This window comes from Melopsittacus undulatus, chromosome 1, assembly GCF_012275295.1.
Source record: "Melopsittacus undulatus isolate bMelUnd1 chromosome 1, bMelUnd1.mat.Z, whole genome shotgun sequence".
NCBI lineage: Eukaryota > Metazoa > Chordata > Aves > Psittaciformes > Psittaculidae > Melopsittacus > Melopsittacus undulatus.
This window is the reverse complement of record NC_047527.1, coordinates 46,603,422-46,617,691: the sequence shown is the minus strand read 5'-3', so window position 1 is coordinate 46,617,691 and position 14,270 is coordinate 46,603,422. Positions and strand designations below refer to the sequence as shown.

Sequence of the window (14,270 nt, the reverse complement as noted above, 5' to 3'; positions counted from 1 at the left end):
TAAAACAAAGCATAGCTGCAAAATAGAAAGAATGATTGTTAAAAGCTCCATGTAAAATTGCATTTACAAATGTCATATAGATATTCTGCTCCAAGGATCTAAATAACTGGAAAATACATGTTTCATATCCAACTCAAACCAGCATTTTAAAGACAGCATGACTGCCACTCAACCTTCCCAGGGAAGAGGGCACCCCACTATGTAAGTGTTCCAACACCAAGCCCCAAACCCCTCCAGCAGTAGTTACAGTACAAATTCTAAAGTGAGATCAGTTACATACCTATAGGTATAATAAAGTTATAGTAGCCTCTTTTGAAATTTATATTTTGAAAATCGGCAATAAAAAGTATGTTAAGGTGTCCCCAGTACAATTAAAGCATGTGCTACACTTTTCTAGAAGTAGATTTCTGTGGTCTAGTTATGAACCAAGGTTGAGTGGGTTGCCAAAAGCTTATACACAATACCAAGTAAAATGTCACGTTCTTTCTGCAGAAATATGTTATTGAATCTATACCTGAGAGGAGCCTCAGAAAACTCATCCCATTTAGCTTTCTGTTTTTAAAATACCACTAGAACACAGAAGCTAAATACCAAATTATTAAAACATAACACCAACTTAGACATGCTCTTTCTCAATGCCCTCAATAAAACAGCATGGCAAGAATTTCTTTTAAAAAGGAAGGATTTCTAAAATTAGATGCAATTTAGCTGCAGGAATGATAAAAGTAAAGTGAAGGAGATGCAAGATTGAGGGCTGCTAAGCAGACAGATCTAGGAAGAACATCCTCACAAACAGAAAATTACAGTCTTACGTGTTATGTGCACCAGTATGAAAATTTAAATTATTTTTCTTAAAGCTTCTGAGTTTTGCAGCTGCTGAAGATGGTGTGAGACTCTACAATCACTAGCTCTGAAAACCCTAATTTCTTCTATTTAGTTTTTATTTCTGTTTTTAGATCATTATGGTTTGACAAAGTATCAAACTGTTTCTTAACAGAGATTTTTTCATGCAGACAATTCTTCTCTCCCTACAGCTTAAAGGTGGGAGATGGAGAGAGAGGGAAGGAAACTCATTACATAGTGAAATTCACCTAGTATTTCCGGGACTTCAACAACTCTATAACTGGTCACCAAGCAGCATTTACTGATCCTACTGAACCCTGCTTTTTTCTTTTTTTTTTTTTCATTTATTTGCTTCAATCCAATATGGAGACAGCTTTCTAAAAAAGCAAAAAAACATAAACACTTTTTGACAAAGAAGACAGCATATTCTGAACCAGAAGGGTAAAACTTAAACACACCCAGCCTCATTAGAACAGCCTCATTAGTAGATGGACATTGCAAACCAGAAAGATATGTTTGCATATTAGTACTCTCCAGCTGAGAAGCCTCCCATAAACTACAGAAGACTCTGACAACATAAATATTTCAAGGTTACTAAAAGAACTAAATTATTCATGATTAATAATTACTATTGAGAAGTATCCTTTTCTCTTTTACTTACAAACCTGGTTTCTACAAACATGTTAGTTTAATGTATTTATTGAAGTCTGCCTAGGAAAACTATATCTTCTGTGTAAACAGTTGCCTTTGCAACTGTTAAAGTGTGAACTTTAAGCCACATTCATGTTTCTCCACTCAGGCAAGGTTTAAATAAAAATCAACCCACACAAACAGCAAAGATTTTACAGATTATTTTGTAGTAATCAGTCACACTAAATCACATCAGACAACCCAAAAAGTAGAAGCGTTTTAAAGTACAAAATCAGAATCCCTAACTTAAAATCAATTTCACATCTATAACACAGCAGGATTAAAATGCAAGTGTCCCTTGCACCTCACACTCCCCTAATTCAGGTGATTCATGGTATAAAACTCCACATTAATTCTGGAAGACCCAGCAGTTTGTTTCCCTTGTGTGAGATTAACAGTGGTGGAAATTACTAAACATGCAATAAATAGTAATTGCTTTCTAATCAGTGCCGCAATATCTGATGCTTTCACTGATGAATGCAAAATCATATGGAAGACTGTCAAGTAAAGCTTTAAGATTTAGGTGAATTCACATTAGGCTATCCATATATATCAGTTTATATGTAAGTGAATATATTTATATATGCAGAACCTGAAGTGCTCCATATATATTGCATTATCAGCATTTATGCCAATGAATTTTTCAGACAGATGAAGTCTGTATGTGTTGACACTCATGTTGGACTCTTCTTGACAAATCTGTTCCACACTGCTCCACTGAGGTGAACTCAAGACACCCACAGAAGGGGTCTTCTACATCTGAGTAAGGATAAATCATCCTGTCTTCATGAACTCCATGCACAGAGCCAAACCAAGAAACTCACCTGTTCTCTCAGTCTGCTAATATCTCTGAAAAGCCATCAGAGAGGACCACTATATAGATACCAGCTGTTTCTTAGACACCTGTAAAATGAAAGATTTTTCCCTTTTTTAATTTATAGGGATTATGAATGTGATTAGAAATAATCTGAAGGGTCCAAGCACAGCGGGAGGGATCAAAAGACGTGGCTGTGCCAAGAGGTGAATCCAGCTGCTGAGTCTGCAAGTGCATCTGAAGTACACAGACAGGATGAAAGATTAGGGAAGGTGTTCCTGGGCTGGATAATTTGAATGATGAGGGAAGTAGTTTGCAAAAGTAAATCAGGAAAAAAGCATGCTTAAATAAAATAAGGTCTAGAAGAAAATAAGGCAAATGGGAGAATCAAATCACAGTTAGGATCTCAGAGATGTGAAGAGCAAGTAGAAAGAAGAGAGACAGAGAAAGGAATCAAACTATGAAAAAAAATGTGCCATTAGGTCTAGTGGGAAAAATTATGAAAAGCTAAAAAGAGAAAAGGTAGCAATGAGAATGGTGAATGTGTAAGCAATAGTCTGACTTTAATATAGTAGAACAAACCCCAGTAAGGAAACTAAATTACCATACAATTTTCCGATTCCCTACAACAACTACATCTGACTGGGAATCATTCGCACCACAGCTAGGAAAGCCTGAGAAATATGAACATTACAAACAACAATCAAGTAAAATGCACTCTCCAAGTCAGATATTTGGAGAATTGCCTGGCAAACAGCAGCACCTCACTCATACACAACAGATACTTTCCTGAACTCGAACACATCCAACTTTCCGTCCTTCTGCAGCTAAATACAAACATGAATGCTGTAAGTCTTGAGCAGGGCACTGTGGAAGATAAATATAGTTCTGCCTACAACACACACTTGTCTCTACAGACTCATAGCACGGCAGTTGAGAAGCATGAGGCAGTTTCCATTTCTTAATAGAACACCAAATCACATGCTCAGCCACTTGCAGATTAAATCTTGCTGTCTTACAGCTGTGTGACTAGTGATACGATTAAAGGAACACATAAAATCCTTGTAAAGATACTTGTCAATTTGGGATTTTCTAGACACAGCTCATCCCAAAAAAAGCCACAGTGGCAATATGAAAAACACAGCAGAAGAGGAGGAAAAAAAATTGCAAAATGCTCATAACTGAACTAACATATATTGTGAATATGTAAATATGTTTTATTTCATATTGGTTTTTAAGCAGCATACAGGGGGCAACATTAGAGAACTGAGCTGCAGACGGTTTAGAGGAGATACAGGTGTTTGAAATAAAAAAGAATGTCTCTCTTCATGGTAAATTGGAAGAAGAGGCAAGAGCAGACACCAAAGAATGATTTTTCACCATGATCTTTCCGACGTGCAGGATTTAGCAACTGTAGACAATGCCAAAATTCTTTTTGGATCTTGCTGAAGTGCTGTCCCACCAGCAGTCCAGTATGATAAAAGGGCACTCAAAATTGCAGCCACACTTTAAGCTCTCTAACCATTCTGTTGTTCTCCAAAGGTTTCCGTTTTATTACAGAAATGTTTTCACATGGAAATGACTTATGTGTACAAGGAGAAGCCTCTCTCCTGCAGATTAAGGCAATACATCAAAGAAAACTCCAAAGAAAGCATCTGGTTGCCCAAAAGAATACTCTGTGTTCTAGCTCCCCTTCATTATATTTTTTTCCTGTTTCTTTTTAATGGTAGATAGATACAGACAAAAAGAAAAGGAAAACCAGTGAGAAATGGAACAAGGAGCACTTGAAGGAAAAAAAGGTTAATTGCAGCCCAAGAAAAAATGCAAGGAATGTGAAGAATGTCATCAAGTAAATAAATCAATAATCTACAGTTATGATCTACATTCCTGAACTACCTTGAAAGCAAGGATATCTGCCCTTTACATTCCTGACAAGAGTAGAGATTTTCAAGGAATCCTCTCCCCCACAGCAGAAGGCTCTGTTTCTGCCAGCACCCTGGTGTCAACAGCTGATTACAAGAGAATCTTTCCCAGTGGAGTCTGTGCTACCTCTTTGAACAGATTAACAAAATTAACATACATTAACAAAACACAAGATTACAAATATCTTGGACTAGCCCAGAGACATTAACAATCTGAAATTAATGTTGTGATCATAGTTTAGTTGAAAAAAACCCTCAAGGTCATTGTCAAACAATTGCAAGAGTGATGCACTAGGTTCTCCCTCTCAGTGCTGCTCTCTAAAACATCCCGGAGCCTAGTAGCTCATATAGAATAAAAGCATGGATCAATAAAGCCAGAAGACTAATGTGGTTTTAGAGATGTATTTCTTCACAATGGTATCAGCATACTAGAGTTTTACAGAGGAAATGGAAGCTGAGCAAGAAACGAAAGGACATAAATGTCAGGACTTCTTAACTAGTTGGGAATATTCTGGATTGTTAATGTGAGAAAATGCGCAAACAACAAACAAACAAACAAAAAGCCAAAAAATAGTATGCAACTAAAATCAAGGATACTACATCAAGAAACATGGCACAAACTAAGTACACCTGCAGAGCAAAACAATGAGTGTTAAGGACTTTACTGACATCCATCCTACGCACATTTCCATGGGGGTTACTTCAGACTAATTTAAGGCTGATCCTGTGAGCTAACAATCTGCTAGAGGCTGAGATAAATATCATAGTTCAGTTTCATCCATAAAGGAATCAGATCAAGCTGTGGTGCAAACCAAAATACAGTAAATGGGGAATAACAGAAATTCAACTTGAAAGCATAATTCCAAGTGCTAGCACTGATTTAGCAGAAGTTGCAATATGACTCTGCTGCTATACATAAAAAAGTCTTGTAAGTTAAGTATCTAACTGTCTCAACAGAAAAAACGGGATAGGATGATTCCACATGAGCATTGTTGCTGTAAAGACCACTTTTGTCTACAAGACATAGCAGTAATTCTCAAAGAATTGCTTTGCCACAATAAATGTACAAGACTCACAGAAAACCATCATACAGAACTATTTCTAAACTGGACTTGCTTGGCTTCACACATACACAGTATGTACGCTTTTGCATCACTTGCTTTTGCAAATTAAGCTGATATAATATGATCTGGTAGCTGGGGGCATCTTATGTGACTCAAGAAGTCTCTTAATGCTTATGAAGTGTAGCAATTAAGACAAGTCTGTTTTCAGTGCCATTCTACTGCCAAATGGGGGGAACCTCCCAACTGCCCACATACATTCAACATACATTACAGTTATCTTTCAAATAAAGGACGCAACTACATAAAAAAAAAGAGAAAGTGAAAAAGTTTACTGTACCTGTATGTTGTTCTTCAATCCAAACTTGCAGATACATGAAGAGGAGTAGACCAGCTACTCCAAACATCAGGACAGACACAAAAACTTGTCTTAGGTTCATGACCCTAGCAGGGAGCTACTTTTCAGCTTTCAGAGGGACACATGGCTCACTTCTCTGAAATCTTCAGCATGCCTGCATCTTCTTCAGCATCTTCCCCTGAGACACGAACCTGGAACAACAAGAGATGGAGCTAGTTCTTGTGTTACATTTTTATTCTTCATCAGAGACTGTGCAAACAGCATACTATATACAAACTGGAACTTCTACAAGCTATTGCTTTCAATGCTTAGATTTCTGCTCACAATCTCAATGCTCCTTCTACCCCTGGATGAGTTCCAAGTGTTTCTCAAGGTGGCTGCAGCAAACATTTCACCTCCACACCATCAAACATCACCTGCTGTTGTTAATGGAGGGAGGTGATACCCACAGTGAGATGCCCAGGTGTCACACCAGTCAAGCAGTTCCCACCAAGTATCACAGCTGAGCAGCTACAGCAGCAGCTGAAGGCATCTTCGGTGGCCAGGTTGCACCCTCGTGCTACCAGTTCCTTGTGATTGGCAACCCAGTGCCTCTGCTTCTGGACTGCATGACCCTGTGTGCCCAAGGAAGGATGTCTGCAGTCACCCACATAACACAATTCCACTCACAGTGCCTTGGCATCAGTTCAGCCTATGCTTGTGGGAGTCATACTTTGATATTTACCCTCAAACATGAATCCAAGTTGAGTTTTGCAGATGTCATTGTAAGACGATATCAGCAATGCTGCAGAAAGGAAATGAGTGGATCAACTTTCTACTCAGCTATTTTGCAACTTGGAGAGGACTTGCAAAAACCCAAATCTCACCACTAAGTTCAACAGAAATGAGACTGAATGTGAAACTTTACCAAAAAGATTACTTTCTTGCAGAGCAGAGGGCTCAGAAAAAGGAAGTATTATACCTGATGCCCTGCACCTGCCAGAAAAAAAGGCTATAAAATTAAGTTTATAACAACAGAACATAGAAAACACTGTGGGTCATAAAAAAGCCAACTCCTTAACCTGAATCAGAACACTGGAAGGATGTTACTAGAAGCTGAAAAGTAGCTGTTGAAACTGACCTGGTCAACAAAAGGAAAAGTGTTAAAATTCAACAAAATGGAAACCCTTATAAGTGTATATTGGACAGAAGTGTCTGGTAAACTCCCACAAATTAAAACTCAAGCTTTTAAAGGAAGACAGTTTACAGAAAGATATTTGCAAGAGAAATCTGTTAACAGAGCTAAAATACATGGGCATCCAAATACACAGAAAAAGAAAAATGAAGGCATTTAAGAGTTATTCTCAAGTGTACACGCAATGCATGTTCGTAGGTTTGTATTTTTAAATAACTCAGGACTGTTACATCTATAATTGCTGAGTTTCACATAAACACACATAAGGCTTAGCAGGAACTCCCATTAAAAAGTAGTTGTTGAATGAACAAAGTACCTGCTTTCAAAAGACAAAAGATTTCAAGAACAACAAAACTACATTCAGAGCTTTAAAGTGTTTTTTTTTTCCGGTTCTGTGCCATTAAGACTATACACTGCTCTAAAGCAATACACTAGCCTGCAAAACTGTAAGCCAGAGTTTAAATATTAATGCCTTTATACATAATTGTTCTGTAGAAGACAGCTAGACATTAACAGAATGTAAATGTTCTGTCTGAAGTTTTTTGTATGGCCATGAAGTATCTGGATTGAATCTGGAACATGGAAGGAAGACAGCTAGGTGCTTTACTGCACCTAGTTCCTACTGCCTTGATTCTGCAGAGATGGCATTACCTATGTGTTATATACATGTACCTGTTTGTAGCTACTGTGATGATGCACAGGATTGGAAGGAAGCAGTGAAGTCTGGGCAAAAGCAAAGAAAATGCTCTTCACTGGCTGTTATCTCTTGCACCTTCTCCTACAATGCTCAGCACTCTTGGACTTGCAGTCTTCCTTTTTTATGCCAAAAGGTTACCTTAGGTCTTTCGACCTAACTTCAGTCATGCAGCAAATGCACTGTTTGCATGTCTTTAGAAATTGTTCTGCTGACAAGACAGAAGCTTCCCAGCATAAGCAATGCTTCAAGAACCATTAGTCAAAGGACCAACAAATACAAACCTCTTCTGTTTTCCCCCAGACAAAAGCTGTGTTGTTCATGTAGAAGGACATTGACAGCATCTGGAATAGAAACAAAAAAGCCAAATAAATAAGACATGGACTTCTGAATGAGTATCTTTGACAGATATTAATCAAACTGGAGGTACTAGAAAGCAGGAATCAGTTTCTTTTGGAAAAGTTGTTTGGGATTCATAACTTTCTCATAATAAAAAAGCTAGTGATCCAGACACAAACCATGAATAGTGTCATTCTTCCAAATAAGCCCACTTTTGTGATTTTATCATTTGTTTCCATCTCTAACTACGCAAAGCTGTTGCATTATTAGGCCTTCTTTCTGAGAACTAGTGTTCTTGAGTGGGCAAGAAAATTTTCCTCAGGCTACATGGATGATGCTGAAAACAAAGTATCTCACACCACATCTCCACCAGCCATGAACTTTTCCAAGATGTGCAGGCTGGCATTGCTGCTCTCTCCAGCCACTTGCTCTCTTCATCCCTTATTGCCCAGCTCTTGTCACCACCAGGAGAGCTTACACACCTGCTACGTAACATTCAGCTAAAAACTGTACCAGGAAGAAGGAATGTGTACCTTACTGCCTCAGGAAGTCAGAAAATGAAGGTTTAATCAAACTACAGCTCGCAAAGGATTTACCTAAGGAACAGTGCTGATGGCTCTTCCTTTATCTATACCAGCCATCACATGCATCTATAGCACATGATATACAGCCGACCTTGAGCAAACACCATCCTGGTTGCACGCAGCACCATGTATCAGCCCTGCATCACCACATGTATAGTAAAATCAAAAGCACTTCAAGAAATTTAATCTGTGGGTAAGAAAACAGATGTTTCTTCTACTAGGGTAGTTTCAGTTTTGCATGGATAGAGGTTCCTAGAAGGTAGCAGCAGTTCAAGATGCTTTTTTTTAACTATCAAACAACCTACAGCAAATTTACTCCACCATCATAGTCACTACAAGTATCTTTTGTATCAAGAGTTTTCATGCTGCTTGCAATTACTTTCATTTATTTAAATTTAATTAATATGAAACTATATTATTTGTTTATGTGTTGTCTAAACTTTAAGATTAATTTTAAACAGGAATAACATCAGTTTTAATTAAGACTACCTATTTTAGCACATGTTACTCTAAATACATCAAACCCATCCAAAATCTGAAGCTATTCTGCTACCTAATCAGCTTTTTCAGTCTTTTCAGCTTTAATAAGTATTTTATTTAAGGTAGTGATTTGTGACCCACATATGAAGAAATTATAGCGACATTAAGAAAAGTCTGTGTCTAGCAGTCTTCTAGTAGGACTTGAAAAATGGCTGCACAACACTGACAAATCTGCTCCTTCAGTATTAAAAAGCAAAGGTCATGAATAACACTCTCCAGCATCCTGGCAAAGAGGAAATACCTGCAAATATTCTTTAATCAAGATGAATGCTCTCTTGTGGCTGTGAAGGAAGAGACAACAAGCAATTACTTTCAACCTAAGTATTTTCAGAAGAGATCAGCTGTATCCAGACATAGGTTCAGCATCCCTAGTTAAGCTATAAATCTTTCCTTTGCTCCAGTTCTGGGCAACATGGCTCCACAGTGTGATAACTTGACCATCCTGCTGAATAGGACGCTTGCAATGGGGAAACTAATGTAGCCTAAGAAACTGCTGTATCCCTCTCACCCACACTGAACTCGATTCTTACTTTAGCCTAACTTCCCTCACATCTCTTTTGGGAGTATGGACCCAATGTCTCACATGTTTAAACTCAAACCTTCACAGAAAATGTCATAGTGACCCAAACACCCCAAAACTTCAAGTCATTTTGGAGTATTGGAAAGAGATTGCTATCTATTGTTCTTATGGAGAAATGGTTAATTCGGCAGACAAAACCACTACATGCCTTAGATGACAATACAGACCTCTTTGCACCAAAAATTTAGAAGCCTGATACATTTATATTCATTTGCTTCTGAGGCCAAATTGTTTAATGCCACTGTCAAATTTAAGAGTTTCAGGAATTCACATTCCTCTAATGTAAAACCCTTGCATTTTTCCAACTCTGTTTTGGGTCCAGCTGGATGACTCACATTCCTGCACAGGGCCAACACAAGCAATTGAAGTAGCACAGCCACCCAAAAATGGGGAAGAGTGCATCTCCTGCTTTTGGCATGATTTCTAATTTCAGTACATCATCCACCTTTCTCTTCCTGGCAAGCAAACACACCTGTACCTGAGGACAGAGGCACTTCTAGCACTCAGGTACCATTACTGGCTTTTTCATATTCCAGACCACACAAAACCAATGGCATCTGTTTGCAGTATGCTTGGCTAACTTAAGATTTCCTTGCCTGTTACCTACGCCATCACTTAGTCACAAAATTAAAACCATATAAAAACAAAACATTAGATTCCCTCAAACAATTTAGAAACAGTTTTGTTAATTCCCCTCCACCTTTTTTCCTTCACGTGCAAAAAAATAATGATCAAGATGCGTGTCTTAGCCAGCAAAATACTAATGGGAAAAAACAGATGCTCTTTATAATGGTCAAAGCATTCATATTACTGTGGGTTACCACAAATTCCCACCCTCTCAGCATCTCCTTAGACGCAACTGAATTTATGAAAGAAAAAGGAGGAAAAGAATACTGCAATCCCACGCTTTTTTTTCTTCCCTCTTTCCTTCCTTACCTCAAGAAGCAACAAGTTTTCTGATGCCTCCACTGAAGTATCACAGCAAGAAAATTTTGTACCAAGGAATGTTCTACTGGACACTGGCCCAGGCTACTTTAGCTCAGTCAGCAGAATAAGGCACAGATATCTTCTCACTTAAACGCTCCCCCTCCTTCCCCACTTCTCATCTGTTAGCTTCTGTCCTACTTTACGTATAGGTGATCCTCCAGGATCACCTTTCCACTGTCCACGTGTCAACTTTCTGGCTTCACAATTAACACAAGGCACAGCTCCAGCTCTCAACAATGCTTGCACAGTTCCTCTTGTCAGGCAGTGCTGCTCTTCATTCTAGTTTATTCCAATGTTTTCTAGGAATAAACATACAATATTTGCCATTTAATTTGTCCAGCAAGTTACACTTGAATATTATGATTGGGTGAAGTCAATGTCCTTCCAGAAGTTTGAATTAAGTGCATAACCAGATCAAGATAACCAAACTCAGCGCTGCTGAGAAAGTTTGTTGAAATAAAAATAGTAAAAAACAAACCAAACTTGCCACAGTGTAGCCCTTCCTTTCCATAGGAATCTACTGGGGCAGATCAGGGGTATGGTAATAAATCTGGCAGGCCTCACTACAACAGGACTGAGTACAGACAGCGCAGTGCAGTGATGAGTTTCTCTCTCAATCCATGACAAACAGTGTTTCAGTACCTGGTGCCAAAGAGGGACACACAGAGCATCCGGGCCCACTGGTACATCAGGGCTGCTGATACCTCAGCAACTTCTTCACCTGAAGAGATGCTTATAAGAAGGTTGTGTCAAGATGTAACTGAAGACACCATCTGGCCTGCACAACTTTTATCACTAGCAGTAATGGAAGATTATTACCTACCAACCTTGCAAATCAAGTTAAGAGAATCTTGTTAGTATTCTGTAAGACAAAAATAATTAAGTATTTTTTATTAATAGGTAAGGATTTCTTGTCAAAGGAGAGAACTGTTTAAACAAAACGAGCATCCTTCACTCGCCCGCTGGAAATCCTGAAACAGTAAAACCCCTCTAAAAAACAGACCTTAAAAAATTAAAATTTCAAGGGCAGTCAGGAAATTCCAAACACCAACACCATCAAAATAACTTCCTACCCAGCCAAGTTGCATATGTTTAACATTTTTCCACTTCACTCTCCCTTGTGATATTGCAGACCACAATGCTGTTACAGCAATTATGTTTTGTTATTAATGCACTTTAAAGCATACAACCTGTTACACAAAAGCATTAATGTGGCAAAGAAAATATGGTTTGCATTTGATTTGGCCATTAAAGTCACTAGTTCATTATCCTTTCAATATATTTCCAAAAGAAAAAAAACTCCTTTTAATGAAACAATGGATGCAAACAAGGTTTATTTTAGTAAAGAAGCATATGTCAATTTCTGATGCCATTAAATTTTTCTATAGGCCTCATACTAGGTGACTGAAAGTAGTCAGTATCACCTGCACTGCTTCTGAGAACATGCACAAATACAACCACTTACCAGGTCCTGCTCCTCAGCCATAAATCCCGTTGGACATCAGACTACATAGTTCAATCCACATGTCAACTTTCAGCCACTTGTGGGTTAATTTAAAGCTGAAGTTCTACTAATTATTCTTTAGAAAGAAACAAACAAAAGCTATGCTTGTGTTAACAACAGATAAATGCAGAGCTGCCCTATCTATGAGTACATAGGTTAACACATCAGTGTCATCAAAAGTTTTGCTTATATAAAGAGAACAGAGAAGACACTCCAGCACTTCACCAATTTACCAGCCTATTCCATACCAATCGCTTAATTCTACAGCTGCAGGACATCTTGCTTTGAAAAAAACGAAAAAGCATTATTATTCTTTGCAACAGCTCCCAGTCAGGACTGGGGACCCCACTGCACCTCAGCAGACAAAGTTTGGCATGCATAGCTCTTACCTGCCTGAAGCACTGCTAGAAGTCAGCAAGCAGTCCCCACGGAAGTCACCTGTATTCTGGGAATGTTGGAGCTAACAGGAAGGCAACTTGATAGCTCTCAATCTTCTGGCAGGGTTGCAGGTGGACTTTTTTCCTCCTCTTAGGATGGGGGAGAGTAAGAAAAAGAGTGTGTCAACGCAAGATCTTGCCTTTTTTAAACTGGTGAATTTACACGATGTTGTTTATTGACTGCAGCAAACAGAACTGTTATCAGCATGCCCAGCAGACTTGCAGCCCGGCCCCAGCCACTCACTCTACTGCTTGAAAACGCAGGGGCACCAGGACACAGTTTTGTAATTGTGAAGACATGCCCCGAATTCCCGATTCCCGCAGTATGACGGTGCGTGGGGCAGTCGAGGAGTCAGCAGAAAAGTTGGTGGCTCACAGAGCGGCGCGGTGCTCAGCGTTACCCGAAACTTTTGGGGACGACCGGCAGCTCCCCTCTGCGAGAGGGGACGACCCTCGGCGGCAGCTCCCGAGGAGGGCTAAGAGCCCCTTGCCGCAGACAGCCGGAACTGGCCCCGCTTTACCCTCCTCACCCCCCATCCGCCTCCTGCGGGCGGTCCCCGACAAACGTACCGGGGCGGCTGCGCTGCCTCCGCTGGGGGAACTCCCGGCGCCTTGGGGCTGGGCGGTGCCGGCGGAGCCCTGCACCCGGGGAGCCACCGCTTAGCGGGTCCGGTGAGGACATCCCTCAGCAACCTCCCAACACACTGCCCCCATCCTCCCTCCGCCCCGGGTGGGGTTCCCCGCAGCAGCCCCTCACCTGCCCGCCGCTCCCGGGAGGCGCCGGCGCTCAAACTTTCACCGTGAAACTTTTATGGCCCCGGCCTGACCGGGAGCCCCCACCGAGGTTGGGCTCGGGGTGCGTCTGTCCCCGCCGGGCAGGTGGAGGGAGGGTTTGCCCGGCGGCGCGGTGGCTGCAGAGCCCGTGTGACGGCGCGGATTGCTGCTCGCCGCTCCTGTCTCTGAGCGCCCCGGAGATTAAGCGCTTTGCTAACAGGTTGTGTTTGCTGTTACAGATCCGGTAGCCTCTCCCTGTGCGAGCAAACAAATGTATCTGAGCTGCCAGGTAAAGGCAAGTCCTAGCTGTAAATTAGCTACTGAAACAGGTAGCATAAAAACTTTATTGTCGTCTGTGGGAAACGGAATGCATAGAAAAAAAAAATTTAATTAGTGCTTATTAGTACTTCGTATGTGCCTTGCAAACGTTATCAGCTTATTCTGACAATAAACTAGCCATGTGGATAAATAACGTTAGCTCTCTTTAACGGGTGTATTGCTTCCTTTATATTTCTTCAAGGAAGTCCTGGGAGAAATAGCTCTTGCTCTTGCTAAGGTGGGGTAAGCACAGAGGAGTTTGGACTTTCCAGAGCTGTGCTCAAACCGCTTCTATCGAGCTCTTCTCCTTCAGGCGTTTCACTGCAGTGCTACATGCCTAGAATTACCCCAGCACACACTCCTGACATGCTTCAAGTCACTGCCCCATTGCTCACTTATGACAAAAGGCCTTTCTTGGAATAACAGTAACATAACACTTCATGTTTTTACATGTTCTACCCTAACAGGTCTCAAATTGTCTCACACACTGTTATAGCCAGCCCACAGTGATCACTTCTCCAGCCAGCAAAACATAGTCAACTTCGGTGTGAAGCTGAATGCTGCCAACCAGCTCAAGACGGTGTTTCAGAGCAGAGAGTAGAAAGCTGTGTGCTGCTCTGATTTCCAGGGGGTTTAACTAAGCCGAGTATG

At 40.4% G+C, this 14,270-nt stretch overlaps 1 protein-coding gene across 5 annotated transcripts in view; it reads right to left on the bottom strand.

Annotated features, from left to right (window-relative positions):
* CHST9 (carbohydrate sulfotransferase 9) overlaps positions 1-13,493 on the bottom strand; it is an 87,073-nt gene extending 73,580 nt beyond the window's left edge. The window contains exons 1-5 of one of the 5 annotated variants that reach the window (XM_031052979.2): positions 12,480-13,039; positions 10,536-10,885; positions 9,261-9,300; positions 7,841-7,900; positions 5,671-5,879 (exon numbers count right to left, since the gene is read on the bottom strand). In XM_031052979.2, coding sequence (XP_030908839.2) covers positions 5,671-5,770 — 100 coding nt within the window. In that variant the 5' untranslated portion in view covers positions 5,771-5,879; positions 7,841-7,900; positions 9,261-9,300; positions 10,536-10,885; positions 12,480-13,039. Of the gene's footprint in view, positions 1-5,670; positions 5,880-7,840; positions 7,901-9,260; positions 9,301-10,535; positions 10,886-12,479; positions 13,040-13,284 lie in introns of those variants that run through there. The other 4 variants (XM_034068967.1, XM_031052980.2, XM_031052977.2 and 1 more) reach the window with 4 other exon arrangements.
* Between the last annotated feature and the right edge of the window lie 777 nt (positions 13,494-14,270).